Source organism: Lissotriton helveticus, chromosome 1_1 (assembly GCF_964261635.1).
Source record: "Lissotriton helveticus chromosome 1_1, aLisHel1.1, whole genome shotgun sequence".
NCBI classification, from domain to species: Eukaryota; Metazoa; Chordata; class Amphibia; order Caudata; family Salamandridae; genus Lissotriton; species Lissotriton helveticus.
This window is the reverse complement of record NC_136057.1, coordinates 1931068684-1931093001: the sequence shown is the minus strand read 5'-3', so window position 1 is coordinate 1931093001 and position 24318 is coordinate 1931068684. Positions and strand designations below refer to the sequence as shown.

Sequence of the window (24318 nt, the reverse complement as noted above, 5' to 3'; positions counted from 1 at the left end):
TCTTTTTTTAATATACAGGTATTTACTGCACCTGGGGTATAAGATGCACATTCATTAATAATGTTGGAAGTGATTTTAGGGTCCCATATTCAGGTGCCATACGAGTATGAAATCATTGTAGAACTACTGAAATCCTTGCCCACAAGGAGTGGTCTTGTTATATACTTGCACTTTGTAAAGGATAGTTAATGCAACTGAGAATTGTTTTCGTTGATTTTAATGTATTTAATGTATTTTATTATCTGTTTTTATAGATTATGTAATTGTACTGTATTATATTGTAATGAAATATGTGTTATATTTGTTATTATGTCAAAGGTTCAGATCCCGGGGGGAAGCGGGGGGGGGAGTGGACGATGCAATACGGGAAGGTTAAATATAGGGCTTTTCTTAAAATCCAGTTGGACTTTATACATATTTTTATAATTTCAAGGTTTTTTAAAACTATATTGGACCTCAGAAGCGTCTACGGTGACAAGTGGGTGCTTCATAAAAACGTTGTATAAGTAAAATTATATCTAAATAAATGTAGGATATTGTACTAGGATGCAGAGAGCAGAGTGAGGGGGCAGTGTGCTGCTAGGTCTGGTAGCGCGGTGAAATGCTGGGCCAGGGAGAAGTAAGTGGGCTATTTCTGGGTCAGAGAGAACAGTGTGTGAAGTGCTGGATCTGGGAGTAGTGTGAAGTGCCCTGTGTGTCAGCAGTGTGTGGTGCTGGTTCAGGGAGAAGAGTAAAGTGCCCTATCTGTGAGCAGTGTGTGGTGCTGGAAGTAGGAGCAGAGTGAAGTGCTCTGCCAGGGAAGTGCATAGGATGTTGGGTCTTGGAGCAGCGCAGGGATATATGGCAGTAGTGTGTGGTTCTAGGTAAGTGAGCAGGATACACTGCTGCTGGGTCCAGGAGTAGCGTGAGGAAGCGAATGAACCATGGATGACCTGACCAATTGCAGCACTTCAGATGGGGGCAACGAGATGATTTCAGAGCATAACTTCACACTGTGTGTCTTCCTTAACCTCCTCTCCACTCCCTTTGAGTACATGATCCTGGCCACCATCATCGCCAACTGCATCGTCCTGGCCCTGGAGCAGCACCTCCCAGAAGACGACAAGACCCCCATGTCCAGGAGACTGGTAAGTGTTGTCTTCTTTCCTCACAGCTTTGTCAGTTCACTACCTTCTCCGCACCTCTATCCTTTCATACTTTCTCTGCACAGCTATCCTTTCACTACCCTTCTCCACACTTCTATCCTTTCACTACCCTTCTCTGTATTTCTATCCTTTCACTACCCTTCTCCACACCTCTATCCTTTCACTACCCTTCTCTGTATTTCTATCCTTTCACTACCCTTCTCCGCACCTCTATCCTTTCACTACCCTTCTCCGCACCTCTATCCTTTCACTACCCTTCTCTGCACCTCTATCCTTTCACTACCCTTCTCTGCACCTCTATCCTTTCACTACCCTTCTCCACACCGCTATCCTTTTACTACCCTTCTCCACACCGCTATCCTTTCACTACCCTTCTCCGCACCTCTATCCTTTCACTACCCTTCTCCACACTGCTATCCTTTCACTACCCTTCTCCACACAGCTATCCTTTCACTACCGTTCTCTGCTTTTCTATCCTTTCACTACCCTTCTCCGCACCGCTATCCTTTCACTACCCTTCTCCACACCGCTATCCTTCCACTACCCTTCTCTGCATCTCTATCCTTTCACTACATTTCTCTGCACCTCTATCCTTTCACTACCCTACTCTGCATTTCTATCCTTTCACTACCCTTCTCCACACAGCTATCCTTTCACTACCCTTCTCTGCACCTCTATCCTTTCACTACCCTTTTCTGCACCTCTATCCTTTCACTACCCTTCTCCACAACGCTATCCTTTCACTACCCTTCTCCGCACCTCTATCCTTTCACTACCCTCGTCCACACCGCTATCCTTTCACTACCCTTCTCCGCACCTCTATCCTTTCACTACCCTTCTCCACACCGCTATCCTTCCACTACCCTTCTCTGCATCTCTATCCTTTCACTACATTTCTCTGCACCTCTATCCTTTCACTACCCTACTCTGCATTTCTATCCTTTCACTACCCTTCTCCACACAGCTATCCTTTCACTACCCTTCTCCACACCGCTATCCTTCCACTACCCTTCTCTGCACCTCTATCCTTTCACTACCCTTTTCTGCACCTCTATCCTTTCACTACCCTTCTCCACACCGCTATCCTTCCACTACCCTTCTCTGCATCTCTATCCTTTCACTACCCTTCTCTGCATCTCTATCCTTTCACTACCCTTCTCCACACCGCTATCCTTCCACTACCCTTCTCTGCATCTCTATCCTTTCACTACCCTTCCCCGCACCTCTATCCTTTCACTACCCTTCTCCACACCGCTATCCTTTCACTAGCCTTCTCTGCATCTCTATCCTTACAATACCTTCTCTGCATTTCTATCCTTTCACTTCCCTTCTCCGCACCTCTATCCTTTCACTACCTTTCTCCGCACCTCTATCCTTTCACTACCCTTCTCCGCACCTCTATCCTTTCACTACCCTTCTCCACACCGCTATCCTTCCACTACCCTTCTCTGCATCTCTATCCTTTCACTACCCTTCCCCGCACCTCTATCCTTTCACTACCCATCTCCACACCGCTATCCTTTCACTACCGTTCTCTGCTTTTCTATCCTTTCACTTCCCTTCTCCGCACCTCTATCCTTTCACTACCTTTCTCCGCACCTCTATCCTTTCACTACCCTTCTCCGCACCTCTATCCTTTCACTACCCTTCTCCGCACCTCTATCCTTTCACTACCCTTCTCCACACCGCTATCCTTCCACTACCCTTCTCTGCATCTCTATCCTTTCACTACCCTTCCCCGCACCTCTATCCTTTCACTACCTTTCTCCGCACCTCTATCCTTTCACTACCCTTCTCCGCACCTCTATCCTTTCACTACCCTTCTCCACACCGCTATCCTTCCACTACCCTTCTCTGCATCTCTATCCTTTCACTACCCTTCCCCGCACCTCTATCCTTTCACTACCCATCTCCACACCGCTATCCTTTCACTACCGTTCTCTGCTTTTCTATCCTTTCACTTCCCTTCTCCGCACCTCTATCCTTTCACTACCCTTCTCCGCACCTCTATCCTTTCACTACCCTTCTCCACACCGCTATCCTTCCACTACCCTTCTCTGCATCTCTATCCTTTCACTACCCTTCCCCGCACCTCTATCCTTTCACTACCCATCTCCGCACCTCTATCCTTTCACTACCCTTCTCCACACCGCTATCCTTCCACTACCCTTCTCTGCATCTCTATCCTTTCACTACCCTTCCCCGCACCTCTATCCTTTCACTACCCTTCTCCACACTGCTATCCTTTCACTACCCTTCTCCACACAGCTATCCTTTCACTACCGTTCTCTGCTTTTCTATCCTTTCACTACCCTTCTCCGCACCGCTATCCTTTCACTACCCTTCTCCACACCGCTATCCTTCCACTACCCTTCTCTGCATCTCTATCCTTTCACTACATTTCTCTGCACCTCTATCCTTTCACTACCCTACTCTGCATTTCTATCCTTTCACTACCCTTCTCCACACAGCTATCCTTTCACTACCCTTCTCTGCACCTCTATCCTTTCACTACCCTTTTCTGCACCTCTATCCTTTCACTACCCTTCTCCACAACGCTATCCTTTCACTACCCTTCTCCGCACCTCTATCCTTTCACTACCCTCGTCCACACCGCTATCCTTTCACTACCCTTCTCCGCACCTCTATCCTTTCACTACCCTTCTCCACACCGCTATCCTTCCACTACCCTTCTCTGCATCTCTATCCTTTCACTACATTTCTCTGCACCTCTATCCTTTCACTACCCTACTCTGCATTTCTATCCTTTCACTACCCTTCTCCACACAGCTATCCTTTCACTACCCTTCTCCACACCGCTATCCTTCCACTACCCTTCTCTGCACCTCTATCCTTTCACTACCCTTTTCTGCACCTCTATCCTTTCACTACCCTTCTCCACACCGCTATCCTTCCACTACCCTTCTCTGCATCTCTATCCTTTCACTACCCTTCTCTGCATCTCTATCCTTTCACTACCCTTCTCCACACCGCTATCCTTCCACTACCCTTCTCTGCATCTCTATCCTTTCACTACCCTTCCCCGCACCTCTATCCTTTCACTACCCTTCTCCACACCGCTATCGTTTCACTAGCCTTCTCTGCATCTCTATCCTTACAATACCTTCTCTGCATTTCTATCCTTTCACTTCCCTTCTCCGCACCTCTATCCTTTCACTACCTTTCTCCGCACCTCTATCCTTTCACTACCCTTCTCCGCACCTCTATCCTTTCACTACCCTTCTCCACACCGCTATCCTTCCACTACCCTTCTCTGCATCTCTATCCTTTCACTACCCTTCCCCGCACCTCTATCCTTTCACTACCCATCTCCACACCGCTATCCTTTCACTACCGTTCTCTGCTTTTCTATCCTTTCACTTCCCTTCTCCGCACCTCTATCCTTTCACTACCTTTCTCCGCACCTCTATCCTTTCACTACCCTTCTCCGCACCTCTATCCTTTCACTACCCTTCTCCGCACCTCTATCCTTTCACTACCCTTCTCCACACCGCTATCCTTCCACTACCCTTCTCTGCATCTCTATCCTTTCACTACCCTTCCCCGCACCTCTATCCTTTCACTACCTTTCTCCGCACCTCTATCCTTTCACTACCCTTCTCCGCACCTCTATCCTTTCACTACCCTTCTCCACACCGCTATCCTTCCACTACCCTTCTCTGCATCTCTATCCTTTCACTACCCTTCCCCGCACCTCTATCCTTTCACTACCCATCTCCACACCGCTATCCTTTCACTACCGTTCTCTGCTTTTCTATCCTTTCACTTCCCTTCTCCGCACCTCTATCCTTTCACTACCCTTCTCCGCACCTCTATCCTTTCACTACCCTTCTCCACACCGCTATCCTTCCACTACCCTTCTCTGCATCTCTATCCTTTCACTACCCTTCCCCGCACCTCTATCCTTTCACTACCCATCTCCGCACCTCTATCCTTTCACTACCCTTCTCCACACCGCTATCCTTCCACTACCCTTCTCTGCATCTCTATCCTTTCACTACCCTTCCCCGCACCTCTATCCTTTCACTACCCATCTCCACACCGCTATCCTTTCACTACCCATCTCCGCACCTCTATCCTTTCACTACCCTTCTCCACACCGCTATCCTTTCACTACCCTTCGCTGCACCTCTGCCCTCTCATTGCATTCTTTACACCTCTGCCCTCTCACAAATATCCTATGCACCGCTGTTCTTACACTGCGCTTCTCTGCACCTCAGTCCTCTCACTAACCTTATTTGGACACCTGTTCCTCACACTACTCCTCTCTGCACTTCTGTCCTCTCACTTATCTTCTTTGTACCATTTTACTTTCACTGATTTTGTCAGCACCTATCTCCACAAACCACCCTTCTCCCCACCTCTGCCTCACACTTCTTGTCTCTGCAAATCTATCCTCTCACTAACCTTCTCCTACCATCTTCTGCACCTCTCTCCCACCACTACATCCTGTGCACCACTGTCTTCTCATCATATTCTCGGCATATCTGTTATCTTACTCTCTTTAAATGTGCTCTCGCACTACCTTCCTCTGCATCGCTGCCCATTTCACAACGTTCGCTGCACATCTTTCTGCCAGGAACCACCTCGCCACACCTGTTCTCACATTACCCTCTCTGCACCTCCGACCTCCCACTCTTCGTCCATCCCTTTGTCTTTCTTTCTTGGGATCTCCCATTTATTGAAATTCATTTTTCATGATGAAAAGTTAAAATCTTCTTAGCAAGTCAACTTCCTTCCTTCCTGCCTGCCTGCCTGCCTGCCTTCCTTCCTTCCTTCCTTCCTTCCTCCCTCCCTCCCTCCCTCCCTCCCTCCCTCCCTCCCTCCCTCCCTTCCCTTCCCTTCCCTCCCTCCCCTCCCCTCCCCTCCCATCTCCTCCCAAGGATGACTTGATGAACTAGCTGTGACTAGTTTCCACCTCGTGACTTGTGGAAAAGAGCCACCTTGTCCCCTTTGTGATATTGCCTCATAAAGTCAGATGTAGCGCAGCATAGTATATAAATTGAGGTTCACGCACTCGACAGGTGAACCAAAGTAGATAATAAGGGGTTCTGTTCTGCATTTCCCACATTGCTAAATGCCTTCAGCAGTAGTTGGTCATCCTCCATGGCAACACAGATGTTATCTAGACATGATTACCCAGAACCTCATTCCATGAGTCGCCTCAGCTGGTGAGTGGTAGGCCTGGGTGTGAAATTCCACTACGCTTGCAGAGTTTGCAGAGTTTTTCCCACTCTGCGTAGCCTGCGGAGTTCTGAAAAACTTTGCACTGCTAGAGCGGAGTGGAGTTTTTTCCTCGCTCGCCAATGACTGAGGAAAATCTCACTCCAGACCACCTTCCAGTGAGATTTCTCAATGAGGTCCATCGCAGATGGCCGCAACTGCTTGTGTTGAGAAACCTTCCGTTAGCGTTGAGGAACTATCTTGCGCTGCGCATGGTGCCGTTCATGCTGATTTTCCAGAGCGGGACAAACACCCAGTGCTAAAAATCAGTGCAAACGGCATGACCTAACACACTCCGACGCATGCGGAACTCTGTGTAGCGCGGCTCAGTTTTTAGTTCACGCGGAACTCTGAGAACTCCACCCAGACCTAGTGAGTGGTAATGATGTGCTACGTTATTAACTATATATGCAAAGGTGCTTGTTTCAAAATCCAAAGCTATAAACAGAAGTCGTGGCATGGTATCCGTGGTGCTGCACCACATTGCCCTTCTGTCCTTTATGCCACACGTTTCAACCACGTCCAAGATCTCCAGATGAAACCTGTGGACAGTACATCTTCAGAATTACCCAACCTTTACCACATGAGGAAGAAGCGTTCACAACAGTCTTTTCTATTGCACTACGGAGGTGATCTTGTGCACAAGAGATTCCTGGCATTGACAAATGTACAGATGACGTCTTCACTGCAGCTGTGATGCCGCCGTGTGTAATTTGACACTCAAATAAACTGTGATAAAAAATTACTTACCTCATGCAAATAAAAATATTAAAAAAAATAATAATAATTACTTACCTGATGACAGGTCAGGGAGAGTCGATTGATATGTTACACACATCACTAGGAGACTTGGGGAGCATGGACACCATGGTATACTCAGAATAGATCTCAGGCCATACCAATGCACCAATCCACCTTGATAGGTACCAGGCCATTCAAACTCAAAATGAAGCTATAATTGGATACCACCCCTCCTGGTGTAAGATCAGTGCTGCTCTAAATGGAAGAGTAACGAGCAGCAGTGCATGCTGCCCCCTTATAGAGCAGAGAGATACTATCCGATTAAAAGGGTGTCATCGCCCTTTTTAGGTCGCGCCTGCGAATGCAGGGGCGAAAGCCCCTGCTGTCGCAAAGCGATCTATTGTTATCATTTCAGTCCTTTTCCCGTTCAAGGACTAGGCAGAGACAACAGACTGTCACGAGCACGCAGCCGGCCGGGATCGGATCAGGTCACGCGCTCCGATCCCGGCCGGCTGTTCACAACACATGCACACATGCACACGCAAGCACAGGCAGGTACGCACACACACAGGCAGGCACACACGCAGGCACAGGCAGGCACACACGCAGGCAGGCACACAGGCAGGCACACACGCAGGCACAGGCAGGCACACACGCAGGCGCACACAACACACGCACAGACAGACGCACGCACGCACGCACACTCCCCCCCTCCCAAACTCACCGGGCTAAACAGTCACAGAGGACGGACTTAAAAACAAAAATGCTGTCGCACTCGCACCCCTTCTTCTGGGAGCAGTGTAGGCCACTTTTACATAGCTGCCAAGGTTTGAGATTGCCAAGTGTGACATTTAAATAATTTCAGTTCAATTAGGAGTGACATTCCAACGAATATGAGTGACACTTTTTGCAAGCAAAATCAAGCAATGAAGACTAGGAAAACATATAAATATCTGCAATTACAACCCATTTGAGAAACAAGACACTTGAAGAAGATGTAAAAACTGCTGGAAAGCACCAGAAAACTAAAGCATCTAGTGCCCCTTTTAAGCTGATCCTACTGTTAACCACAACGAGGACTCAGATCTGCACCACTCATTGACAGTCATTGCCATACCACTACTAACAAAAGGACGCTTCTGTAAATTTCAGCAAAGTCAATATTTGTAAAACAGCCTGTTGAAAATAAAATGTAAACCTGTATACAAAAACGCCGTCATGGAGAGTAGATGCAGTCAGTCAGAGCATGTGCATAACGAGGGGTTGGAATCAATTTAAATGTGCTAGTGTGACTGCTGAACAATTTCAAAGCAGGCCGCCCTCTGCAACAGTCTAACTTTCATAACATAATGTAAGTAATGCTGAGCCCGCACACTGCCCAGATGAACAGGGGGGCTCCTTCACATATTTGTTTTCACTTACAGGCTGTCACAGAGCAACTACACCTACACAGAATAGGAGGTACTGACCACGTGAAGTAATAGGATCGGCAGCGCTGTTGGCGCACTAGCGCTATTAATAAAATGTAAAGTACTGTACACTGAAAAGAGAAATACCTCGCTGACTGAGGCACAACTTACTTTATGAGTAGACTTCAGTAACGTTAATTGTGCAGGCCGCACCTCGCTGCAAAAACTCCCACCTCAGCAAGCACTGGCCCGGCATGATTACAGGAAGGGCTGGTGTACTGCTGGGGAAGAACTCCACAGGCTGCCACAGTCCGTGCGGACGCCGGAGTTCAACTGATCCACCGGTCGAGACCCACGGTCATGGTGTCAGCAGCGCACCGCTGCCATTGCCACTCCCTGTAGCCACTATTTTATTTAAACTACAGCCGCCGCTCCCCACTTGCGCCATAGCGCACTTTGTGAGGCTAGTAGAGCGACAATTCTGTTCAGTTGCACCCACCGTTCTCAGTCGAGTCATGCATTCTCAGCTACCATGAAAGTACGGGAATTACACCCGTGAGTTTTAATCCATCGTTAAATATTATTTCGCCCCACAGTGCGGGCGGCCCGGCCCGGCCCGGATCAGCTTGCTGGGCAGCCGAGCCCCATTCCAGCGCCACCCGCTAACCATTGAGGAGCCGGCCTCCACCTCAAATGTCTTTACAAAATGTATGTAACGCCCTGCGCGCACCCTGTCTGTAGGACGTGACGTCGCGTCCCCACACGGCGCCACGCACAATGCCCTATATATTTAAACTGCGGCAGCTAGGTGGCAGGCAGGGCCCGGATCTCCAGGGCACATCAAATATAACATTGTAGCACTGAGAGCAGTGCACATGACGTCGAATCTTTAACTGCTACACACTGAGCCTGCAGCCAAGCGAAGTCTGCTTTACCCGGGCCGGGCCACAGCACACTTGTGTCAGGGGAGCTGGAGCATGCGCTAGCATCTGGCGTAGGTTAATGCAGCCACTTTCAGCTCTGTCAGGTTAGAGTAAAAATGCGTGACCATGCATTTCAGTGCGGTGATGCGGGAACACCACACTGAAATGCGTTAGCGTCACGCCAAATGCGTGATACTTGGCAGGACTGCTTTTACGTCATTGTAACATCAGAAACCGAAGGCTCGTCAGCTAGGGGACTCCCCGGTTCCTCTTCCATGCCGTGACCACGTCATTCCAGCTCTGACGTAAGGAGCCGCGCCTCTGCTGGCGCCGTGCCTGGGGGGAGGGGGACTGCAAGGGTTAAGTTGACAAGTCAAATGAACTCCGCGGCTCCTGCTTAATGCACTCTTATCCGAGCCCGGCTGATCCGGTCAGCGCAGCTGTTCGCTCAGTTGTGCACTTGGGTGCCGCGTCCTCCGGTCTCATGCAGTAGTCCAAAGAGCCGGTTTCTTTTACTTTGTGTTTTAACCTTTCCGTCTGTCTGTTCTGGTTCCGACCTCTCCTTTGATCCCCAGTATTGTCGGAGTCGGCGCAGGGCTAGTGTGAGGAGGCGCAGGTTCTGAGAACCAAAAACCGAGACATTTCTCTCACAGAAATGCACGGCTGTAATTTGGCATCGCCCAGGGGCCCACGGTGGCTTGATTGACAGCGCTCATCGTCAGAGAGAACGCAGACAGTGGGCGGGCAATCCATTGCACCTTTTACACACACTGCTAGCGGCTGCTAATTCATTCTGCACTACGGCACGTGCAAAGGGCTCTCGGAAAACTGGGTCTGTACTAAATGTTCTGAAATTTGCTGGAGCCCAGAACAGGTGCTGAAAAGGGAGGACTGCCCTAGCAAATGCGTGGCGCCGTCACCCTGGCTTATTTTTTTTTAAAGCAACTGTTGCAGAATAGATAATGCTGGCCATCAGGTGCCTAACGAGCCACTAACCCAGGCAAAACTAACCCAGGCAAAACGCGTCGTCCCTGATTACTCGTCAGTTTCATTGCAGCATCTGCAGAAGTCCGTGCCTTATAATGTGTGGCCTATAGTAATCAGGAGGCCACACTCGAAAGCATGAAGACGCCGTGGAAGCAAGTGCACAGAGAAGGCTTCCACTTACAAATAATGCATGTTTGCACAGAAAGTGACTCGCATGCACTTTGAGGTCTAAATGAAGCTGCAGCAGGATGAATGCATTTCTGCATTAGAGAGGGAAAAAACACATACGAATATCGAAGCTTAGAACTAGAAGCAACATCTGCCTCCCGGCCTGGACAGTGGGTGGCAGCAGACATGCGGCATTAGGTTGGGAGGCGGCACCAGTAAACTCTGCTCCTTGGAGATTGGCAGAGTTCTTTTTGTGCGCTAAAACTCTGTGTACTCCTCCAACGGAGCGCAGTTAAACGCCCACCCCTAGACAAAAGGCCCTGGCTAGAAGCTCGGACCACGACACTGGACGACCTTTCAGTACACAGGATGCTTTGCACAATACAAAACAGTGAGGACGAGCATTAGTTGGACCAGGTCAATTCATCATATAAAATGTATATATAAAATGTCCTAATACATGCATTGGGCCAGAACTGGGAGGACCATTGGCCATCTTGCAGCCCTTGATTACCCACAGCCAAGCGAGAAGGGTTTTGATCTGGCTTTTGTCCTGGTTGAATGCAGCATTGCGACATCATGTAAGTCACCCAAGCCTTATTAACTGAGCTTGTGGCAGAAAGACCCGAGTCTGACACTCGACCACCTTGAGGCAAAAGTTAGAAGAAAACCGGTATCCTTGGCTGTGCCGGTTTGGGCGGTGGTAAAGAATGGGCACTCCATTAATGGAATTTGTTAAGTACATCTGTTTGTCAAGCTGCACCATAAACGTATTATGAATCAAAAGTTAGGGCTACCATCGGACCAGGAAGGCCTTGGATGAAAGATGGACTTAATATGACAACCTTGTTACATGCTTAAGTTAAAAAGAGAATGCGAGAGGTGAGAACTGATGAAACAAGCATTGGTATAGCCAATAGGTCTCGCCTTTGGGACCTTATAAGTGTTCAGCCATGCAACAGTTGATGTTGTTGCACCAAGGATATTGTGCTGGATAACTAAACACTTATAAGGTCCCAAAGGCGAGACCTATTGGCTATGCCAATGCTTGTTTGAGACTGTGTACATTTGCACATCTACATATACTTGTTAGGATATCCTTTCAAAGCGGTCGCAGACCTACTGCAGCTGGTGCCCATCTAGGGGGGTGGGCTTATCCGCCACTGAGTTTATAAATATGGACGTTGTAGATGCAGAATTATCAGTCTGTTGTCGACTTCATCCTGGATCAGACAACACGGTGAGTATCGCTATTGGGACTCCTCTTTTGCCACCCAAGAAGAGCAAAATAAAAGAGAATTCGGTAAAGACTAGAAGTGATTAATGGTGGACAGCCTTAGGGTCATCAAGGTGAGAGAGTCTGTACAACCCACAAATGAAGGCGAATGCCTGCTTATCTTCATTGCAGTTCACCACGAGAACTGGACAATAATCATCGCCAAAAGAAACAGACACAAACCCCGTTGATTGGCTGATACCAACCAGCCATTCACAAGAGCATAAACTGCTTCCATTGCTTCAACAGAGGCTTGCTCATCTGGTACCATACATGTTTGTACATCATATGGGGACACAAACGCATATTGATATGTGGTCATGTCCCTTTCCCAGTGCATGTATGCACTCCCATTTCTATTTTTCTTGCACATTGGTGTTTCACTTTTATATTTCCACTAAAATAAGTATATCCCAACTCTTCTGGAAGCATTTACTTCCAGATAGCCACCATTTTATAGCATCTTCAATGGTCACGATTCTCTCCCTCGTTCTGCTTCCCTCATGTTGGATTTATTTCCATGCATGTATTCATTCCCAGGTCTGATTTTTTGTTCCTGAATGCCTTGACTAAAAAGGTGGAGGGCAGGGGAGCCCCTCCGGCTGACTAACGTCAGCTTATAATGACCTTTTGTTAGAAATTGGAGGTCCATGGCTGTCATATGGACATAGGAGATGCCAGGGAAAGAGTAGATGTCCCCTAGGGCTCAGAAGTTGAATTCTGTGGCTGTATCTCAGCCCTTAGAGTTGGGGTCGATTGAGCGTTTATCGATCGTTCCCCTACTTGCACCCAAGGAGCCTAGGGGCTTGGGATTGCTGGAGTCATCAGGCAGTGGTGAAGTGTCGTCAATAATGCCTCAATGGACCCAATGCTACATCTTCCAGGAAGTTTATTTTGATTCTACAGTACTAGTGAAAGAGCTGTGACTAAGCAAAGTGTATGTCTTACAAGACTTTTAGCCAAACACACGTCATGGAGGAATATCTCGGTGTAAACTACATTGCTTGTTCTCCTGCACAACGTTGCACAGAAGCAAGTGAACCCTCCTCACATTGCTTCACAATAGTGATCCTCTGTGGCAACAAAAGCTCGGGGGCAGATTTACAACTTCTGGCGCATCTCTGTTAATCAGCAGGGATGCGCCAGTAGAGTTGCGAAGCATCTGCCCACCCGTGCGCCACCACTGATGCGACACATTTACAATGCAGCGCACTGTGGCGTTCGGATGGGCAGATGTGTGACGCATCCCCGGTGGAAATGCGGCGCATTGCTGGAGTTGCGTCGCAAGCGCCAGGCAGCTCCAGCAAAGCTCAGGGGTGCCCTATCTCTAACCTGCTGCATCAATCCTTACGCCTGCTTCAGGCAGGCGCAGGGTTTTGACGCAGCATGGCCCGAAAAGTGACTGAGTGAAATCTTGTAGATTTCACTCAGCCACTTTTAGGAGGCGTTCCTGCACCGGAACTCCCACCCTGCGCCAGAACGCCTACATGTGGCACAGGGCTTTACAACGTGATGCATCTCCCAGATGCGTCACGTTGTCAATACCCCGAAGCATGGCGCTGGCTTTGCGCCGCCCTGCACTGCGGCGTAAAAGAGGCACAAGGGGCTTGTAAATCTGCCCCGAGGTTCCTTGAACGAGTACTTTTGACTCCTCCATTATTGTACCCCTTGATCCCCTTTCCTTACTCCAGCTGTCAGTTCAGCCTAACTCCTATCCTGAGTTTAGCTTCTTCCAGACACTTCCCTTTTTCCGGCTAATTATTGACCTCTGACTCATCTTCCACATCTCCGGACTTTAGCATCCTATGCTTTTCTATAAACACCATTTATTCTCTTTGAACAGCCTCAGTTTAGCTACTCTTTAACCACCCTCAGGGAATCTTCACTTTAGAACCTTGGCTGTTCTACCTCTCCATCTGCAGATGTCTCCACATTTACTATTTCACAGAAGGCTTGACATCACCACGGAGAATGGGTTTTCCCTGTGCATCCTCTAGAGCAGTGATACAGCCCGGGGCGCAAGCGGCCCATCTGACCTCTACATGCGGCCCCCTCCTCAACAGGAGCACTGGGCTGCTGTTGACTCGACTCAGTACCAATATTAAAAACATATTTAATAAACTGGCAAGCATTTATTTAAAGGTTAATTGAAGTTAAAGAAGGAAGTAACTAGGGTGTCCTGTACTGATTAATTTTGGGAACACCTTCATTTTATCTTTTAGAATATTTTTCAGAAAACGAATACAATATGATAAAGACTCTTTTTAATTCTAAAATTCTAATAGGCAGTACCGTTTCACCATAATACATCAGATTATATCAGTGCATTGCATTGAGTAGTATTTTTATTGAAAGTGATAGGGCCACACGCATCAACATAAAAAACGTTCGCAAAAGGGCAGACCCTTTGCGACCGGTATTTTTGCATTTGGGATGCATCATCCCAAATGCAAAAATCGCAATTTCAAGAATCGCAAAATTTGTGATTACTTAAATTGCGATTGCATTTAAGGAATCACAAATTGCGATTCCTTAAATGCAATGCATTAAACAAAACAAAAATTGTGATTTTGCAATTATCTATCGCAAATTACCGTCAATCTAAAGTTGATGGTAATTTGTGATTTCCTTGAAAAATGCATTAAAGTACATTTTTCGAAGTCCTATGTTACACACACCACACACATGCCCTTGGGGCATGTGTGTGCGCAACATGTGGATGAATTGTAATTCAGGGGTGCAACAGGGTGTCCTTTTGGCACCCTTGAAAATGCATGCGCAATTTGTGAGTACCTATTGGAAACCCGCAAATTGTGCATGCAATTCCCATTCATTCCTATGGGCCTATAGGCCTATAGGAATGAATGGGAATCAATTCCTTAATTGCGACTCACAATTTGCGAGTCGCAATTAGGGAATTCTGTAGGAATCGCAAATCTTTTTGCGATTCCTACATGCATAGGCAACAGCAATTCTTTAATGGCGATTCTTCAAAAATCGCAATTAAAGAATCGCTATTGTCTATTTTGATGCATGTGCACCATTGTTTTCAAATATGCATTTAGAAACAGTCATGCTTCCCCCAACCCTGACAACAATGCCAATAGTGAACTAAGAGGTGAGTCAGCTGTTATGTGCGCCCTTTCGGCAGCCTGGTTTGCTATTATACATGAACAACATTATAGTTTACTAAATCAGACACATGAGAACATTTTATACAGTGCTCATCTTCATGTTTTTCATGGTCCTCTTATATGAGATAATGACGAAAAACGAGGGAAAGTTGAATAAAACAATTGTCTAGGATCACACAATTTGGTGAAGTGGGGAAGTTGGGATTGAGCCCAGATGTTCTTGTTTCCTTTGTACACTACAGCCACTAGATTTACATGCTCCGCTTCTACTACGATCACCCCTGCCCTGTTCCCCCACCAAACCGCCACCCTGTTGCCATGAATTTGGCCGTCTGTCACACTACAGACCAAACTTTGTGGCCCCTCAGAAAATGTTTGTGAGTACCCATGCTCTAGAGGTACACAAATAATCTAGTGAACAGAGTGGTTCCACATCTGTCTGCAACTACTGGTGATTCCATTGAAGCCCCTGAGGTTTGAGGACCTAGTCCTTCAAAAAACAGTCCCCTTGTTTTTTCCTGACTCGGATCTAAACTACAACCCTAATTTCTCAAGCGGGTAGGGACGTTTAGAAGATGCCACACTTCTAATCATCCAATTACAAGTCTCAGGACAATAGTTATCATTCTCTTAACAACATCACAGTTTGTGTCTTTGGGAACCACTCATCTCTGTCATCGTGTTGATGGAGACTTCCCTGGAGAGCAAAGCTGCATCCTCTCACCTGGACAAAAACATACAATGTTTCTACTACAGAAATATGTGTCAATCAGCTGGTTGCTCTTATCCATGCAAGCTAAACTAAATGCACTCCTATGTGTACCTGTAGACCTAGTGCAACTGCTGTGATTTATGCTCCCAAACTGTCCTCAAAGGAGTAAAAGTTATTGTTTACCATGGGCAAAGAATCGACTAAGCACAATCTGCTTGTGTTTTGGGACCCACTTGATGGCACCACCCTGACAATCAAAATGGATCTTTCCATGTGGAGGTGGGAGTGGCTGTTGTCTTCAGGCCTTAACCCTGACACCCATGAGAAAGTAATTGATCAGCCGCTTGACGATATGAATTTGTTTGATCCCTGCACTGAGAAAATCCTGCAGCAGTATGAAAAGGGAAGGCCTTGGCAAGACCGTAATCGCCCTTCCAGACAGCAAAGGTATCTCAGTCTTTCAAGGCTTGAGTATTCTTTCACTCCAATCTTCTCTTGCTGCCTCATTTCTTCTGGCATGCCCAAAAAGGGAACTTTATGAGGATAAATATTGCCATCCAGTAGGTTGACCAGATTTTTAAAACCAAAAGCTGGGACATTTCACAAAAATGGAAGTAGGACTCCAATTTGGCGTTGACTAAGAAGCCCAGAATGACTTAGGACAGCGCTCACCAATGTGAGAAACACATACACAAAGGCACTAAAGGTAATACATTAAATGCAACTATTGCACTTAATATCTAAGTGTTAATTAAATTGGTTTCTAAAAAATCTGGGACCTTATCCTGCACTAGAACTCAAAAAAGCTTGTTAAGTTGCCCATCTCTAAAAACCACGACAAATGAGGAATTCAGTGAAATCCGATGGGTCAGATGATCAATAAAAGGGACTGACCCTTCAAAACTTGGACACCTAGGGGTCGATCACGATGGCGGGCGGATCGCCCCCGCAGGGCTGGCGGTGGTCACCGCCGGCCCGGCGGGGGAGATCCGCCGCCATCATCACTACAAAGACCCCCCGCCATATCATGATGGCTGGGGGTTCCGCGGCGGACGGAAAGACCGTCCGCCGCTTTTCCGCCGGTCGACGAGTCGACCAGCAGAAAAAGTGGTTTAATATGGTGGCGGTGTCTGGAAGACACTGCCATCCATATTATGATGCAGGCCGTGATCAGCCTTTCCATGCTGCATTGCCGCCATGGAAAGGCTGCCGGTTCCTGCTGTTGGTGGTCCAGCGCAGGCCCCCAGGGTGTGGGGTGCACATGGGGGGTACCTATGGTACCCCCCTGCTTTTACATGTACAATGTGACAGGCACCGCGCGGTGCCTGTCACGTTGTGCATGTGAAAGCTCAACATGTATATTTTACATTGCGGTGGGTGCTGCTTGCAGCACCGCTCGCCGCAATGTAAAATATACAGGATGCGCCCGCCACACTGGCGGGTGCATCATAATTGATATGGTGGGACCGCCGCAACTACTGCGGGCGGTCCCTTTAGCAGCTTCGATGGCATCGTGATTGGCCCCCTAGTTACCTTACATCCATCAACGAGATTTCAAGCACTCCCAAAATAATCCAAAGCAGGGTTCCATTGTAAGTATCCCACCAACAGCCTTCATTTCCATATAGAGTTTCAGATGCCTTGGACCAACACATGATTCATCTATGCTGTAGGTACACCAGCAGACTCCATCAGGACTAGCATCAATTATTGTACACTATCTCTACCAATTTCAACTTGATAAAGAATGTTACCTTCCCAAAAAAATCACACATGTTAAGGTGAGTGCCATGTATACTTGAATACTGAAAGAGATAGTTATTTTAGGACAAGAAACTAAAATGATTTAGTTGAGATGAAAATGGTCGATACTGTATTTTGGAAATATGGTTTAGAATATACCCACCTTAACATATATTAATGGAAATCTTGCTTTAATTGTTACATGTGCTTTTTTCTCCACTTCATATCTCCCTTTTCATTTTTTTAACCTTCACATCTACACACCACACACCATTCTGCACCCTTGAGGCTTTGAGGAGAATTAGCAACGATGTTGGCAGTCAACAACTTATATTTAGCCACTAAGGGAATTTTTGTATATTTGTCTTTGATCCCCTTCTGTGTTATCATACACAGGGATTCTGGTGAAAGTGGCATTCACTTTGTAAGATAAATCCAGTACACAATTATGTGGATGAAATTGGTAGGGATAGTATGAAAAAATTGATGCTAGCCCTGATGAAGTCTTCCGGCGCACTTTAAACAGACACGCAACACACATTGGTATAGACTTCTAAAATGCTATATGGAAATAAAATCTGTTGTTGGAATACTTGCAACAGAACCCTGCTTTGGATTATTTTGGGAGTAGGTGAGATATAATTTATGATTTAGACTTGTTCCTACAGAAGAAGCAGTGGTGGTTGTTCTCCCTTTTGAGCACCTATCACAAATTGCATCTAACTGATTGTGTTTCTAGTGTATTTGTGTCACTAGGAGCATGTGCACTGTGGTATATAAATAAATAATACCGGATCTATTTTTGTCTAGGCATAGCAATAACAGATAGCTCAATAAATAAGAGTCAAGATTCGAGGTAGTAGGAGTTTGCAGGTTTATTACAGCATAAAGGACAGGAACAGGACAACCTGCATAGGAATAGGATGGCAGAGCCCGGCAGCTGCCGGGGCTGGATCTGGGATGAGCGCGCGCTAACATTTAATAACAATACACGATCATATATACTAAAACAGTTGCATTACAATACATACGATAGGCGGAGCAGTGGGTGTGGTCAATAGCAGTCGCGAAAGATAAGGGTGAAAGTAGGTGTAACAGAGGCGTATACATAGACATGTGATGCAAACGTAACAGAATATTTCATGAATGGGGCGGAAACATGGAGGAGGCTACCTAAGGAGCCGGGACCTCTGACCTAATGGTGCGCGCAAACTGGCAATGACGTGTTACTAGAAGAAGCTGGGGGCTACGAACTCTGTGCTAGGAGCAGAGACTGAAGTCTGGAGAGTCAGGGCGACATGTACCTAAGCAGTATCTAGTATCTGATGTTTAGAGAACATGTTGATAGAATCCAAAAGTTATCGGGGTAAAGGCGAACAGACTCTAAGACTGGAGCATGCATTATTCTACATGTAGTGCGTGATGAAGAATATTAAATGATCATTAATACAGTATTTCTCTAACATGGAGACGTAAAGGCTAGACTATGATGGTAACTATTGATGCAGTTCAGTAGCTTTAGGAATGCAGAGAAGGAGGACTGAACTGATAACTGGAATCATAACATACTCTTGGCAGACTCAGAGGCAGAGCCAGGCTGAACCGGGCACTGCAAGGCAGGAAGTAAGTGAAGGGTCAGGAACACAGGTGGGGGCTGTATCGCTCCTCAGCGAGGCTCAGGAGACAGAAGCTGAATCTGGTGTCCAGGCCCTTTTGAGGCCTAGAAACGGGAACTTTACAATGAAATAACGTGCACACTGAGAAACGTGGCAACGTAGCTTTACATAGGCCTGATATTCGTAGTATTCACGAGAACTGGAAACTGACATACTAGAGATGGACACAACTGTAATTGCGTCTTTAATCGAACATGGGGAATACATATGCATATTAATCATGCACACATAACATATGATGGAGGACGCGTAGGGACACAGAACATGGCAAAATTTACTTTTCCACATTCCCTCCTTGTCACTACGTTTCCATCAGGAAACATCAATATTCATGATACCATCTATCATTTCATACAGTATCATTTGCTCGTCTCGAATTTTCTTGGAACGGGATTTAGAACGGGGCTTGGGACTAGGAATACAAGAGGTAGCACAAATGCCGCAAATCGCAGGGCCACATTGTATACAGAGGCAGCAGCTGAATATGATCGCTACTGCAATACCTAGAAAGGACAAGACTTTCCATCCCCAAGCGGAAATTATATTCCAGAACCAACCGGACCATGTCCAGGTGCCTGGATCTTGGTGTAACAGATGGGCAATTTTATGGAGTCTGGTTATAGCTGAATAAACAGACGGTGCGTTATTTGGAATGAAAATGCAGCAACTAGATCCGATGACTCTACAGGCCCCGCCCCTATCGGCCAATATGACGTCAAGGACGAGACGATTCTGTAAAACGACAAATCTCATAGCAGATTGCTCTTCAGTTAAGTTACCTAGGGCAGAGGCAGTCTCATTAACTACTGCTTCAAGGGTTCTGGTTAACCTACGAATTAGCTTACTATTCTGGATAGGTCCTATAAAGAAGAAGAAACCTCTATTGAAATCTGTATACTGTTCTAGAGCAGTTTCAGTATAATCGACAATGGGGGACTCCCTTCTATGTCTAATGTGTACTAGATGTGTGTTTCTATGATAATCAGATGGAGCTAGGAAAACAGGTGGCAGTAGGAAGGCAATGTAACAGGTTCCCTCCCAATCGAGGGGCAGACGAACATATGCGGTCTGACCACAAATAAAATAAGAATGACGTGAAGCTTTGAAAATAGATTTCCCACTGTCACTATATTTGACAATAGTAGTACAATCGCTATGTCCTACATGTACGGAACCATTATTTCTAACACATAATTCGCCTTTGACTGGTAATACGGAAATAGCAGGTAAGTCTGGAGTGGAATCAGACTGAACATTCAGGACCATGAAATTCGAAGAATAATTACCTAAATTGTAAACTTCGTTTTCTAGATCTAACCCTGTTCTGTGGGGAAGACCTTGCTTGTCTGGGAAACATGTACTGTTAAGAAAAGACATATCTGTTGAGGATGACGTTAACGTGGACCATGCTCCACACGAACCATTATGTGAAAATGGATAAGGAAAGAGTGGCAGAACTCCCTTCGGGGTCTGGAAAGGGGGGAGTCGACCACACACCCAACAATTAGTGGCATTGCTGGTCTGGTGTGAATAATGTAACATGCGGATAAAAGAATTGTTACGCATAGCGAGGCGGTAAGAGAGTTCATGAGGAGGCAGATCACTAAACGTGTGCTCTACTGTATCATTAGAGGACTTATTTACATGAGAAACTGGAAAATACAGATAAAACGCATAACTGGTGCAGGAAATCATAATACTGAGAAATAATATGAAACATAGAAAAACGATACATCGGATTGAGTTTTGACTAACTCTCTCACTATGGGGGTCTATTTTATACATGTCAGAAACCGGTCTAACCGTTTCACCTAGGGGAGGACTTAGACAATCAAACTGGCTGACTTATTTTACTAGACCTTAACTTTTTCTTATACTCCTGTTGCGGAGTTGTCTCTAACAGGGAGGGTGCAGTATCAGTGTCTTTTGCGGGACAGTCCTTAAGAATAGTACTTTGGCAGTCCTTTAAATCCTCGGAAATGTTCTTTGAGACTGGCTTCAATCCATAAAATCTTTTGATATGTGAAAGATGCACCCAGCCTTTGCGTCCCTCCAACTTCACGGCTGTGCGGGTGGCCAGGAGGACCTGTCGGGGCTCCTTCCAGCGAGGCTCCAGCAGACTTGAACGATCGAAATTTCGCACTAGGACCATGGATCCGGGAACGATTTCATGCGGTGCCACCTCGGTATTGTCTGGAAATGCGGCGGCAACCTGTGAACGACAAGAGTTGAGGGCAGACATCAAGGAAGCTAGGTAATCTGTCAGCATATTACTTGAAACATCGGTAATACTTCGGGGTCTAGGAGTACCCCACATGTTAGGGGGGCGGCCGAAAACGACCTCATACGGGGACAGACCTGATCTGGAATGTGCGACCATGCGCATATAGAACAGGGCAACTGGCAGAGCTATTAGCCAGTCCACACCTTTCTCTTGACAAACCTTTGCAATTCGAATTTTCAGGGTCTGATTATGTCTCTCTACGAGACCGGCTGCTTCAGGATGGCGTACACAATGGAACTTCCACTGGTACCCTAACAAAAGGGACACGTGTTTCATTAGCTCGGATGAGAATGACTGGCCGTTGTCAGAATATACGACCCTAGGGAGTCCGTAACGGGGGAAGAACTCACGAACCAACTGCTTGGCAGTGGTCGCGGCTGTGTAATCTGGAACTGGATATGCCTCCGTCCACCTGGACAAAGCGCATACAACTACAAGGACATACTTGAAACCTCGACATCGCTCCATCTGAATGTAATCCATCTGGAGGACTTCAAAAGGGTGGTCAGGGGGCTGGAATCCACCTTGTTCCACCGGGACACTTTTACCTGGATTAAACTGCCAACATATCATACAGGTACGGACTTTCTGCTTGGCTGCAGCTCGTAAATGCTTGTTGAACCAAATATTCTGGATACTGTCTAACATAGCTTTTTCTCCTAAATGTGCTGGACTATGTGCGGTATTGATAATGACTTGAACCATGGAGTCGGGGAGAAACCATGTGGCTTTACCCTTTGTTAACCATCCTTGATCTGTCTGTACCCCTCCTTGTTCGGACCATTTCTTGATTTCATCGGGAGTAGCATGTAACTGGATATCTATGACATCTTGTGTAGGGTCTTTAACTGTCATACATGTAGTCGGATCTGGAGTGTGTGTCGGTGTCTTATTAACTGGAATGTCTGGTGTCTGAGCTGTAAGCTTGGCTGTGCGATCTGCTAGATCATTACCTTGAGAAATAGTGTCAGTAACTTTCGTATGTGCTTTGCACTTCATGATAGCAATGGATGTCAGTAAATGTATTGCATCTAACAGAGCTTGAATAAGGAGACCATGCTGAATCTTGGTTCCATGAGAAGTCATGAAACCTCTCTCCTGCCAGAGCACTCCGAAGTCGTGTACAACTCCAAATGCGTAACGTGAATCGGTGTAAACATTAACTTTCAGGTTCTTGGCGTGAATGCAGGCTTGAGTCAGAGCAACTAGCTCTGCTGCTTGAGCAGACAGGGTGTCAATACGGTGTGTTTCAATAACTTCAGTGTCAGTAGTCACTGCATACGCGGCTACTAGTTCTCCTGTACTTGTTCTCATACATGAACCATCCACATAAAGTGTCAGGTCGGGATCTGGTAATGGAATATCTGTCAGATCTTGTCTTGGCTTTGTCATGATGTTAACTACTTCCACACAGTCGTGTGTGGCAGAATTCGAAGTAACTGATGGTAACAATGTAGCAGGGTTTAAAACGTTGCAGCGTCTGATTTCTATGTGTGGCTGGAACAGTGTCAGTTCATAACCTGTCAATCGTGCAATAGTCAAGTGCTGAGTCTGTGTTCGGTTTAAAAGAACTTTCACGGAGTGTGGAACTTGTACTGTCAGGGAGTGTCCTAATACTATGGAATCACTTTGTCTGATAGCAAGTGCTGTGGCTGCAACTGACTTAAGGCACGCAGGCAGAGCCTGGGCTACAGGATCTAATGTGCTCGAAAAATAAGCACAAGGCTTGTATTGTCCTGCTTGATCTTGTGTGAGGACAGATAATGCTGTACCTTCGCGTTCTGTGACGAAAAGTGTAAAAGACTTACTGTAGTTCGGTGTTGCTAGAACTGGAGCTTGACATAGGGCTTTCTTTAACTCATTGAAACTAAGTGCATGTTCAGATGTCCAAGGGAGGACAGTCGATACGGCTGCCTCCTGTGTCGTTAACTGTATCAGTGGTTTAGCTAGGAATGCATACTGAGGAATCCATTGTCTGCAATAAGAAGTAAGGCCAATAAAAGCACGTACCTCCTTCTGGGTCCTTGGCTGAGGAAGACTCGCTATTAACTGGATACGGTCTGGTGTCAACTGCCTACCCCTCTTGGACAGTAAGTGTCCTAAGTAGACCACTTGCTGGACACAGAATTGAAGCTTCGAAGGGGACACCTTGTGTCCCATCTCGGCTAGGAAATACAAGACTGTAAGTGAGGCTCGCTCGCAAGCACGTTCAGAACGGGCTGTGATCAGTAGATCATCGACATACTGGAGCAGGGCAGTGTCAGTTGGCATGTGAATGTTGTCTAGTTGTCTCTTGAGTGCTTGACTGTAAATACTAGGACTTTCTGTGAAACCTTGAGGAGCGCGTGTGAACATATAGCTCCTTCCATTTAAACAAAATCCGAAAAGAAACTGGCTGTCTGGATGAATGGGGACACTGAAAAACGCATTCTTGAGGTCTATGACTGTAAAAAATGTGGCTTCGGAATCAATGGCTGTCAACAGGGAAGAGATATCTGGGACAACTGGGTACTGGGGAATAATACATTTATTAAGTTCTCGAAGGTCAATCACTAAACGATATACTGGAGGTGCATTTGGATCAGTACGTTTCATAACAGGAATGATCGGAGAATTGCATACATTGGAGTCAGTTTCTACAACTACTCCTTGAGCCATGAGCTCGTCAATAATTTTGGATAAGGCTGCTACAGCCTCAGATGGCAATCTGTACTGTCTTATTCGTGGCAGGACTACACCTGGCTTGAGAGTCACACGATGGGGTGTGATTTGCATAAAGCCAACATCAGTTGGACCTTGCGCCCATAGATGCTGCGGAACATTGGACAATCTGGGATCAAAATCTCGTAATACATAGTGACCCTTGAAGTCGCGTA

The 24318-nt window shown here is 46.5% G+C and overlaps 1 protein-coding gene across 1 annotated transcript in view; it reads left to right on the top strand.

Annotated features, from left to right (window-relative positions):
- The first annotated feature begins 1026 nt into the window (after nucleotides 1-1026).
- CACNA1E (calcium voltage-gated channel subunit alpha1 E) overlaps nucleotides 1027-24318 on the top strand; it is a 1292345-nt gene continuing 1269053 nt past the window's right edge. The window contains exon 1 of the mRNA XM_078643465.1: nucleotides 1027-1127. Coding sequence (XP_078499591.1) covers nucleotides 1035-1127 — 93 coding nt within the window. The 5' untranslated portion in view covers nucleotides 1027-1034. The remainder of the gene's footprint in view (nucleotides 1128-24318) is intronic.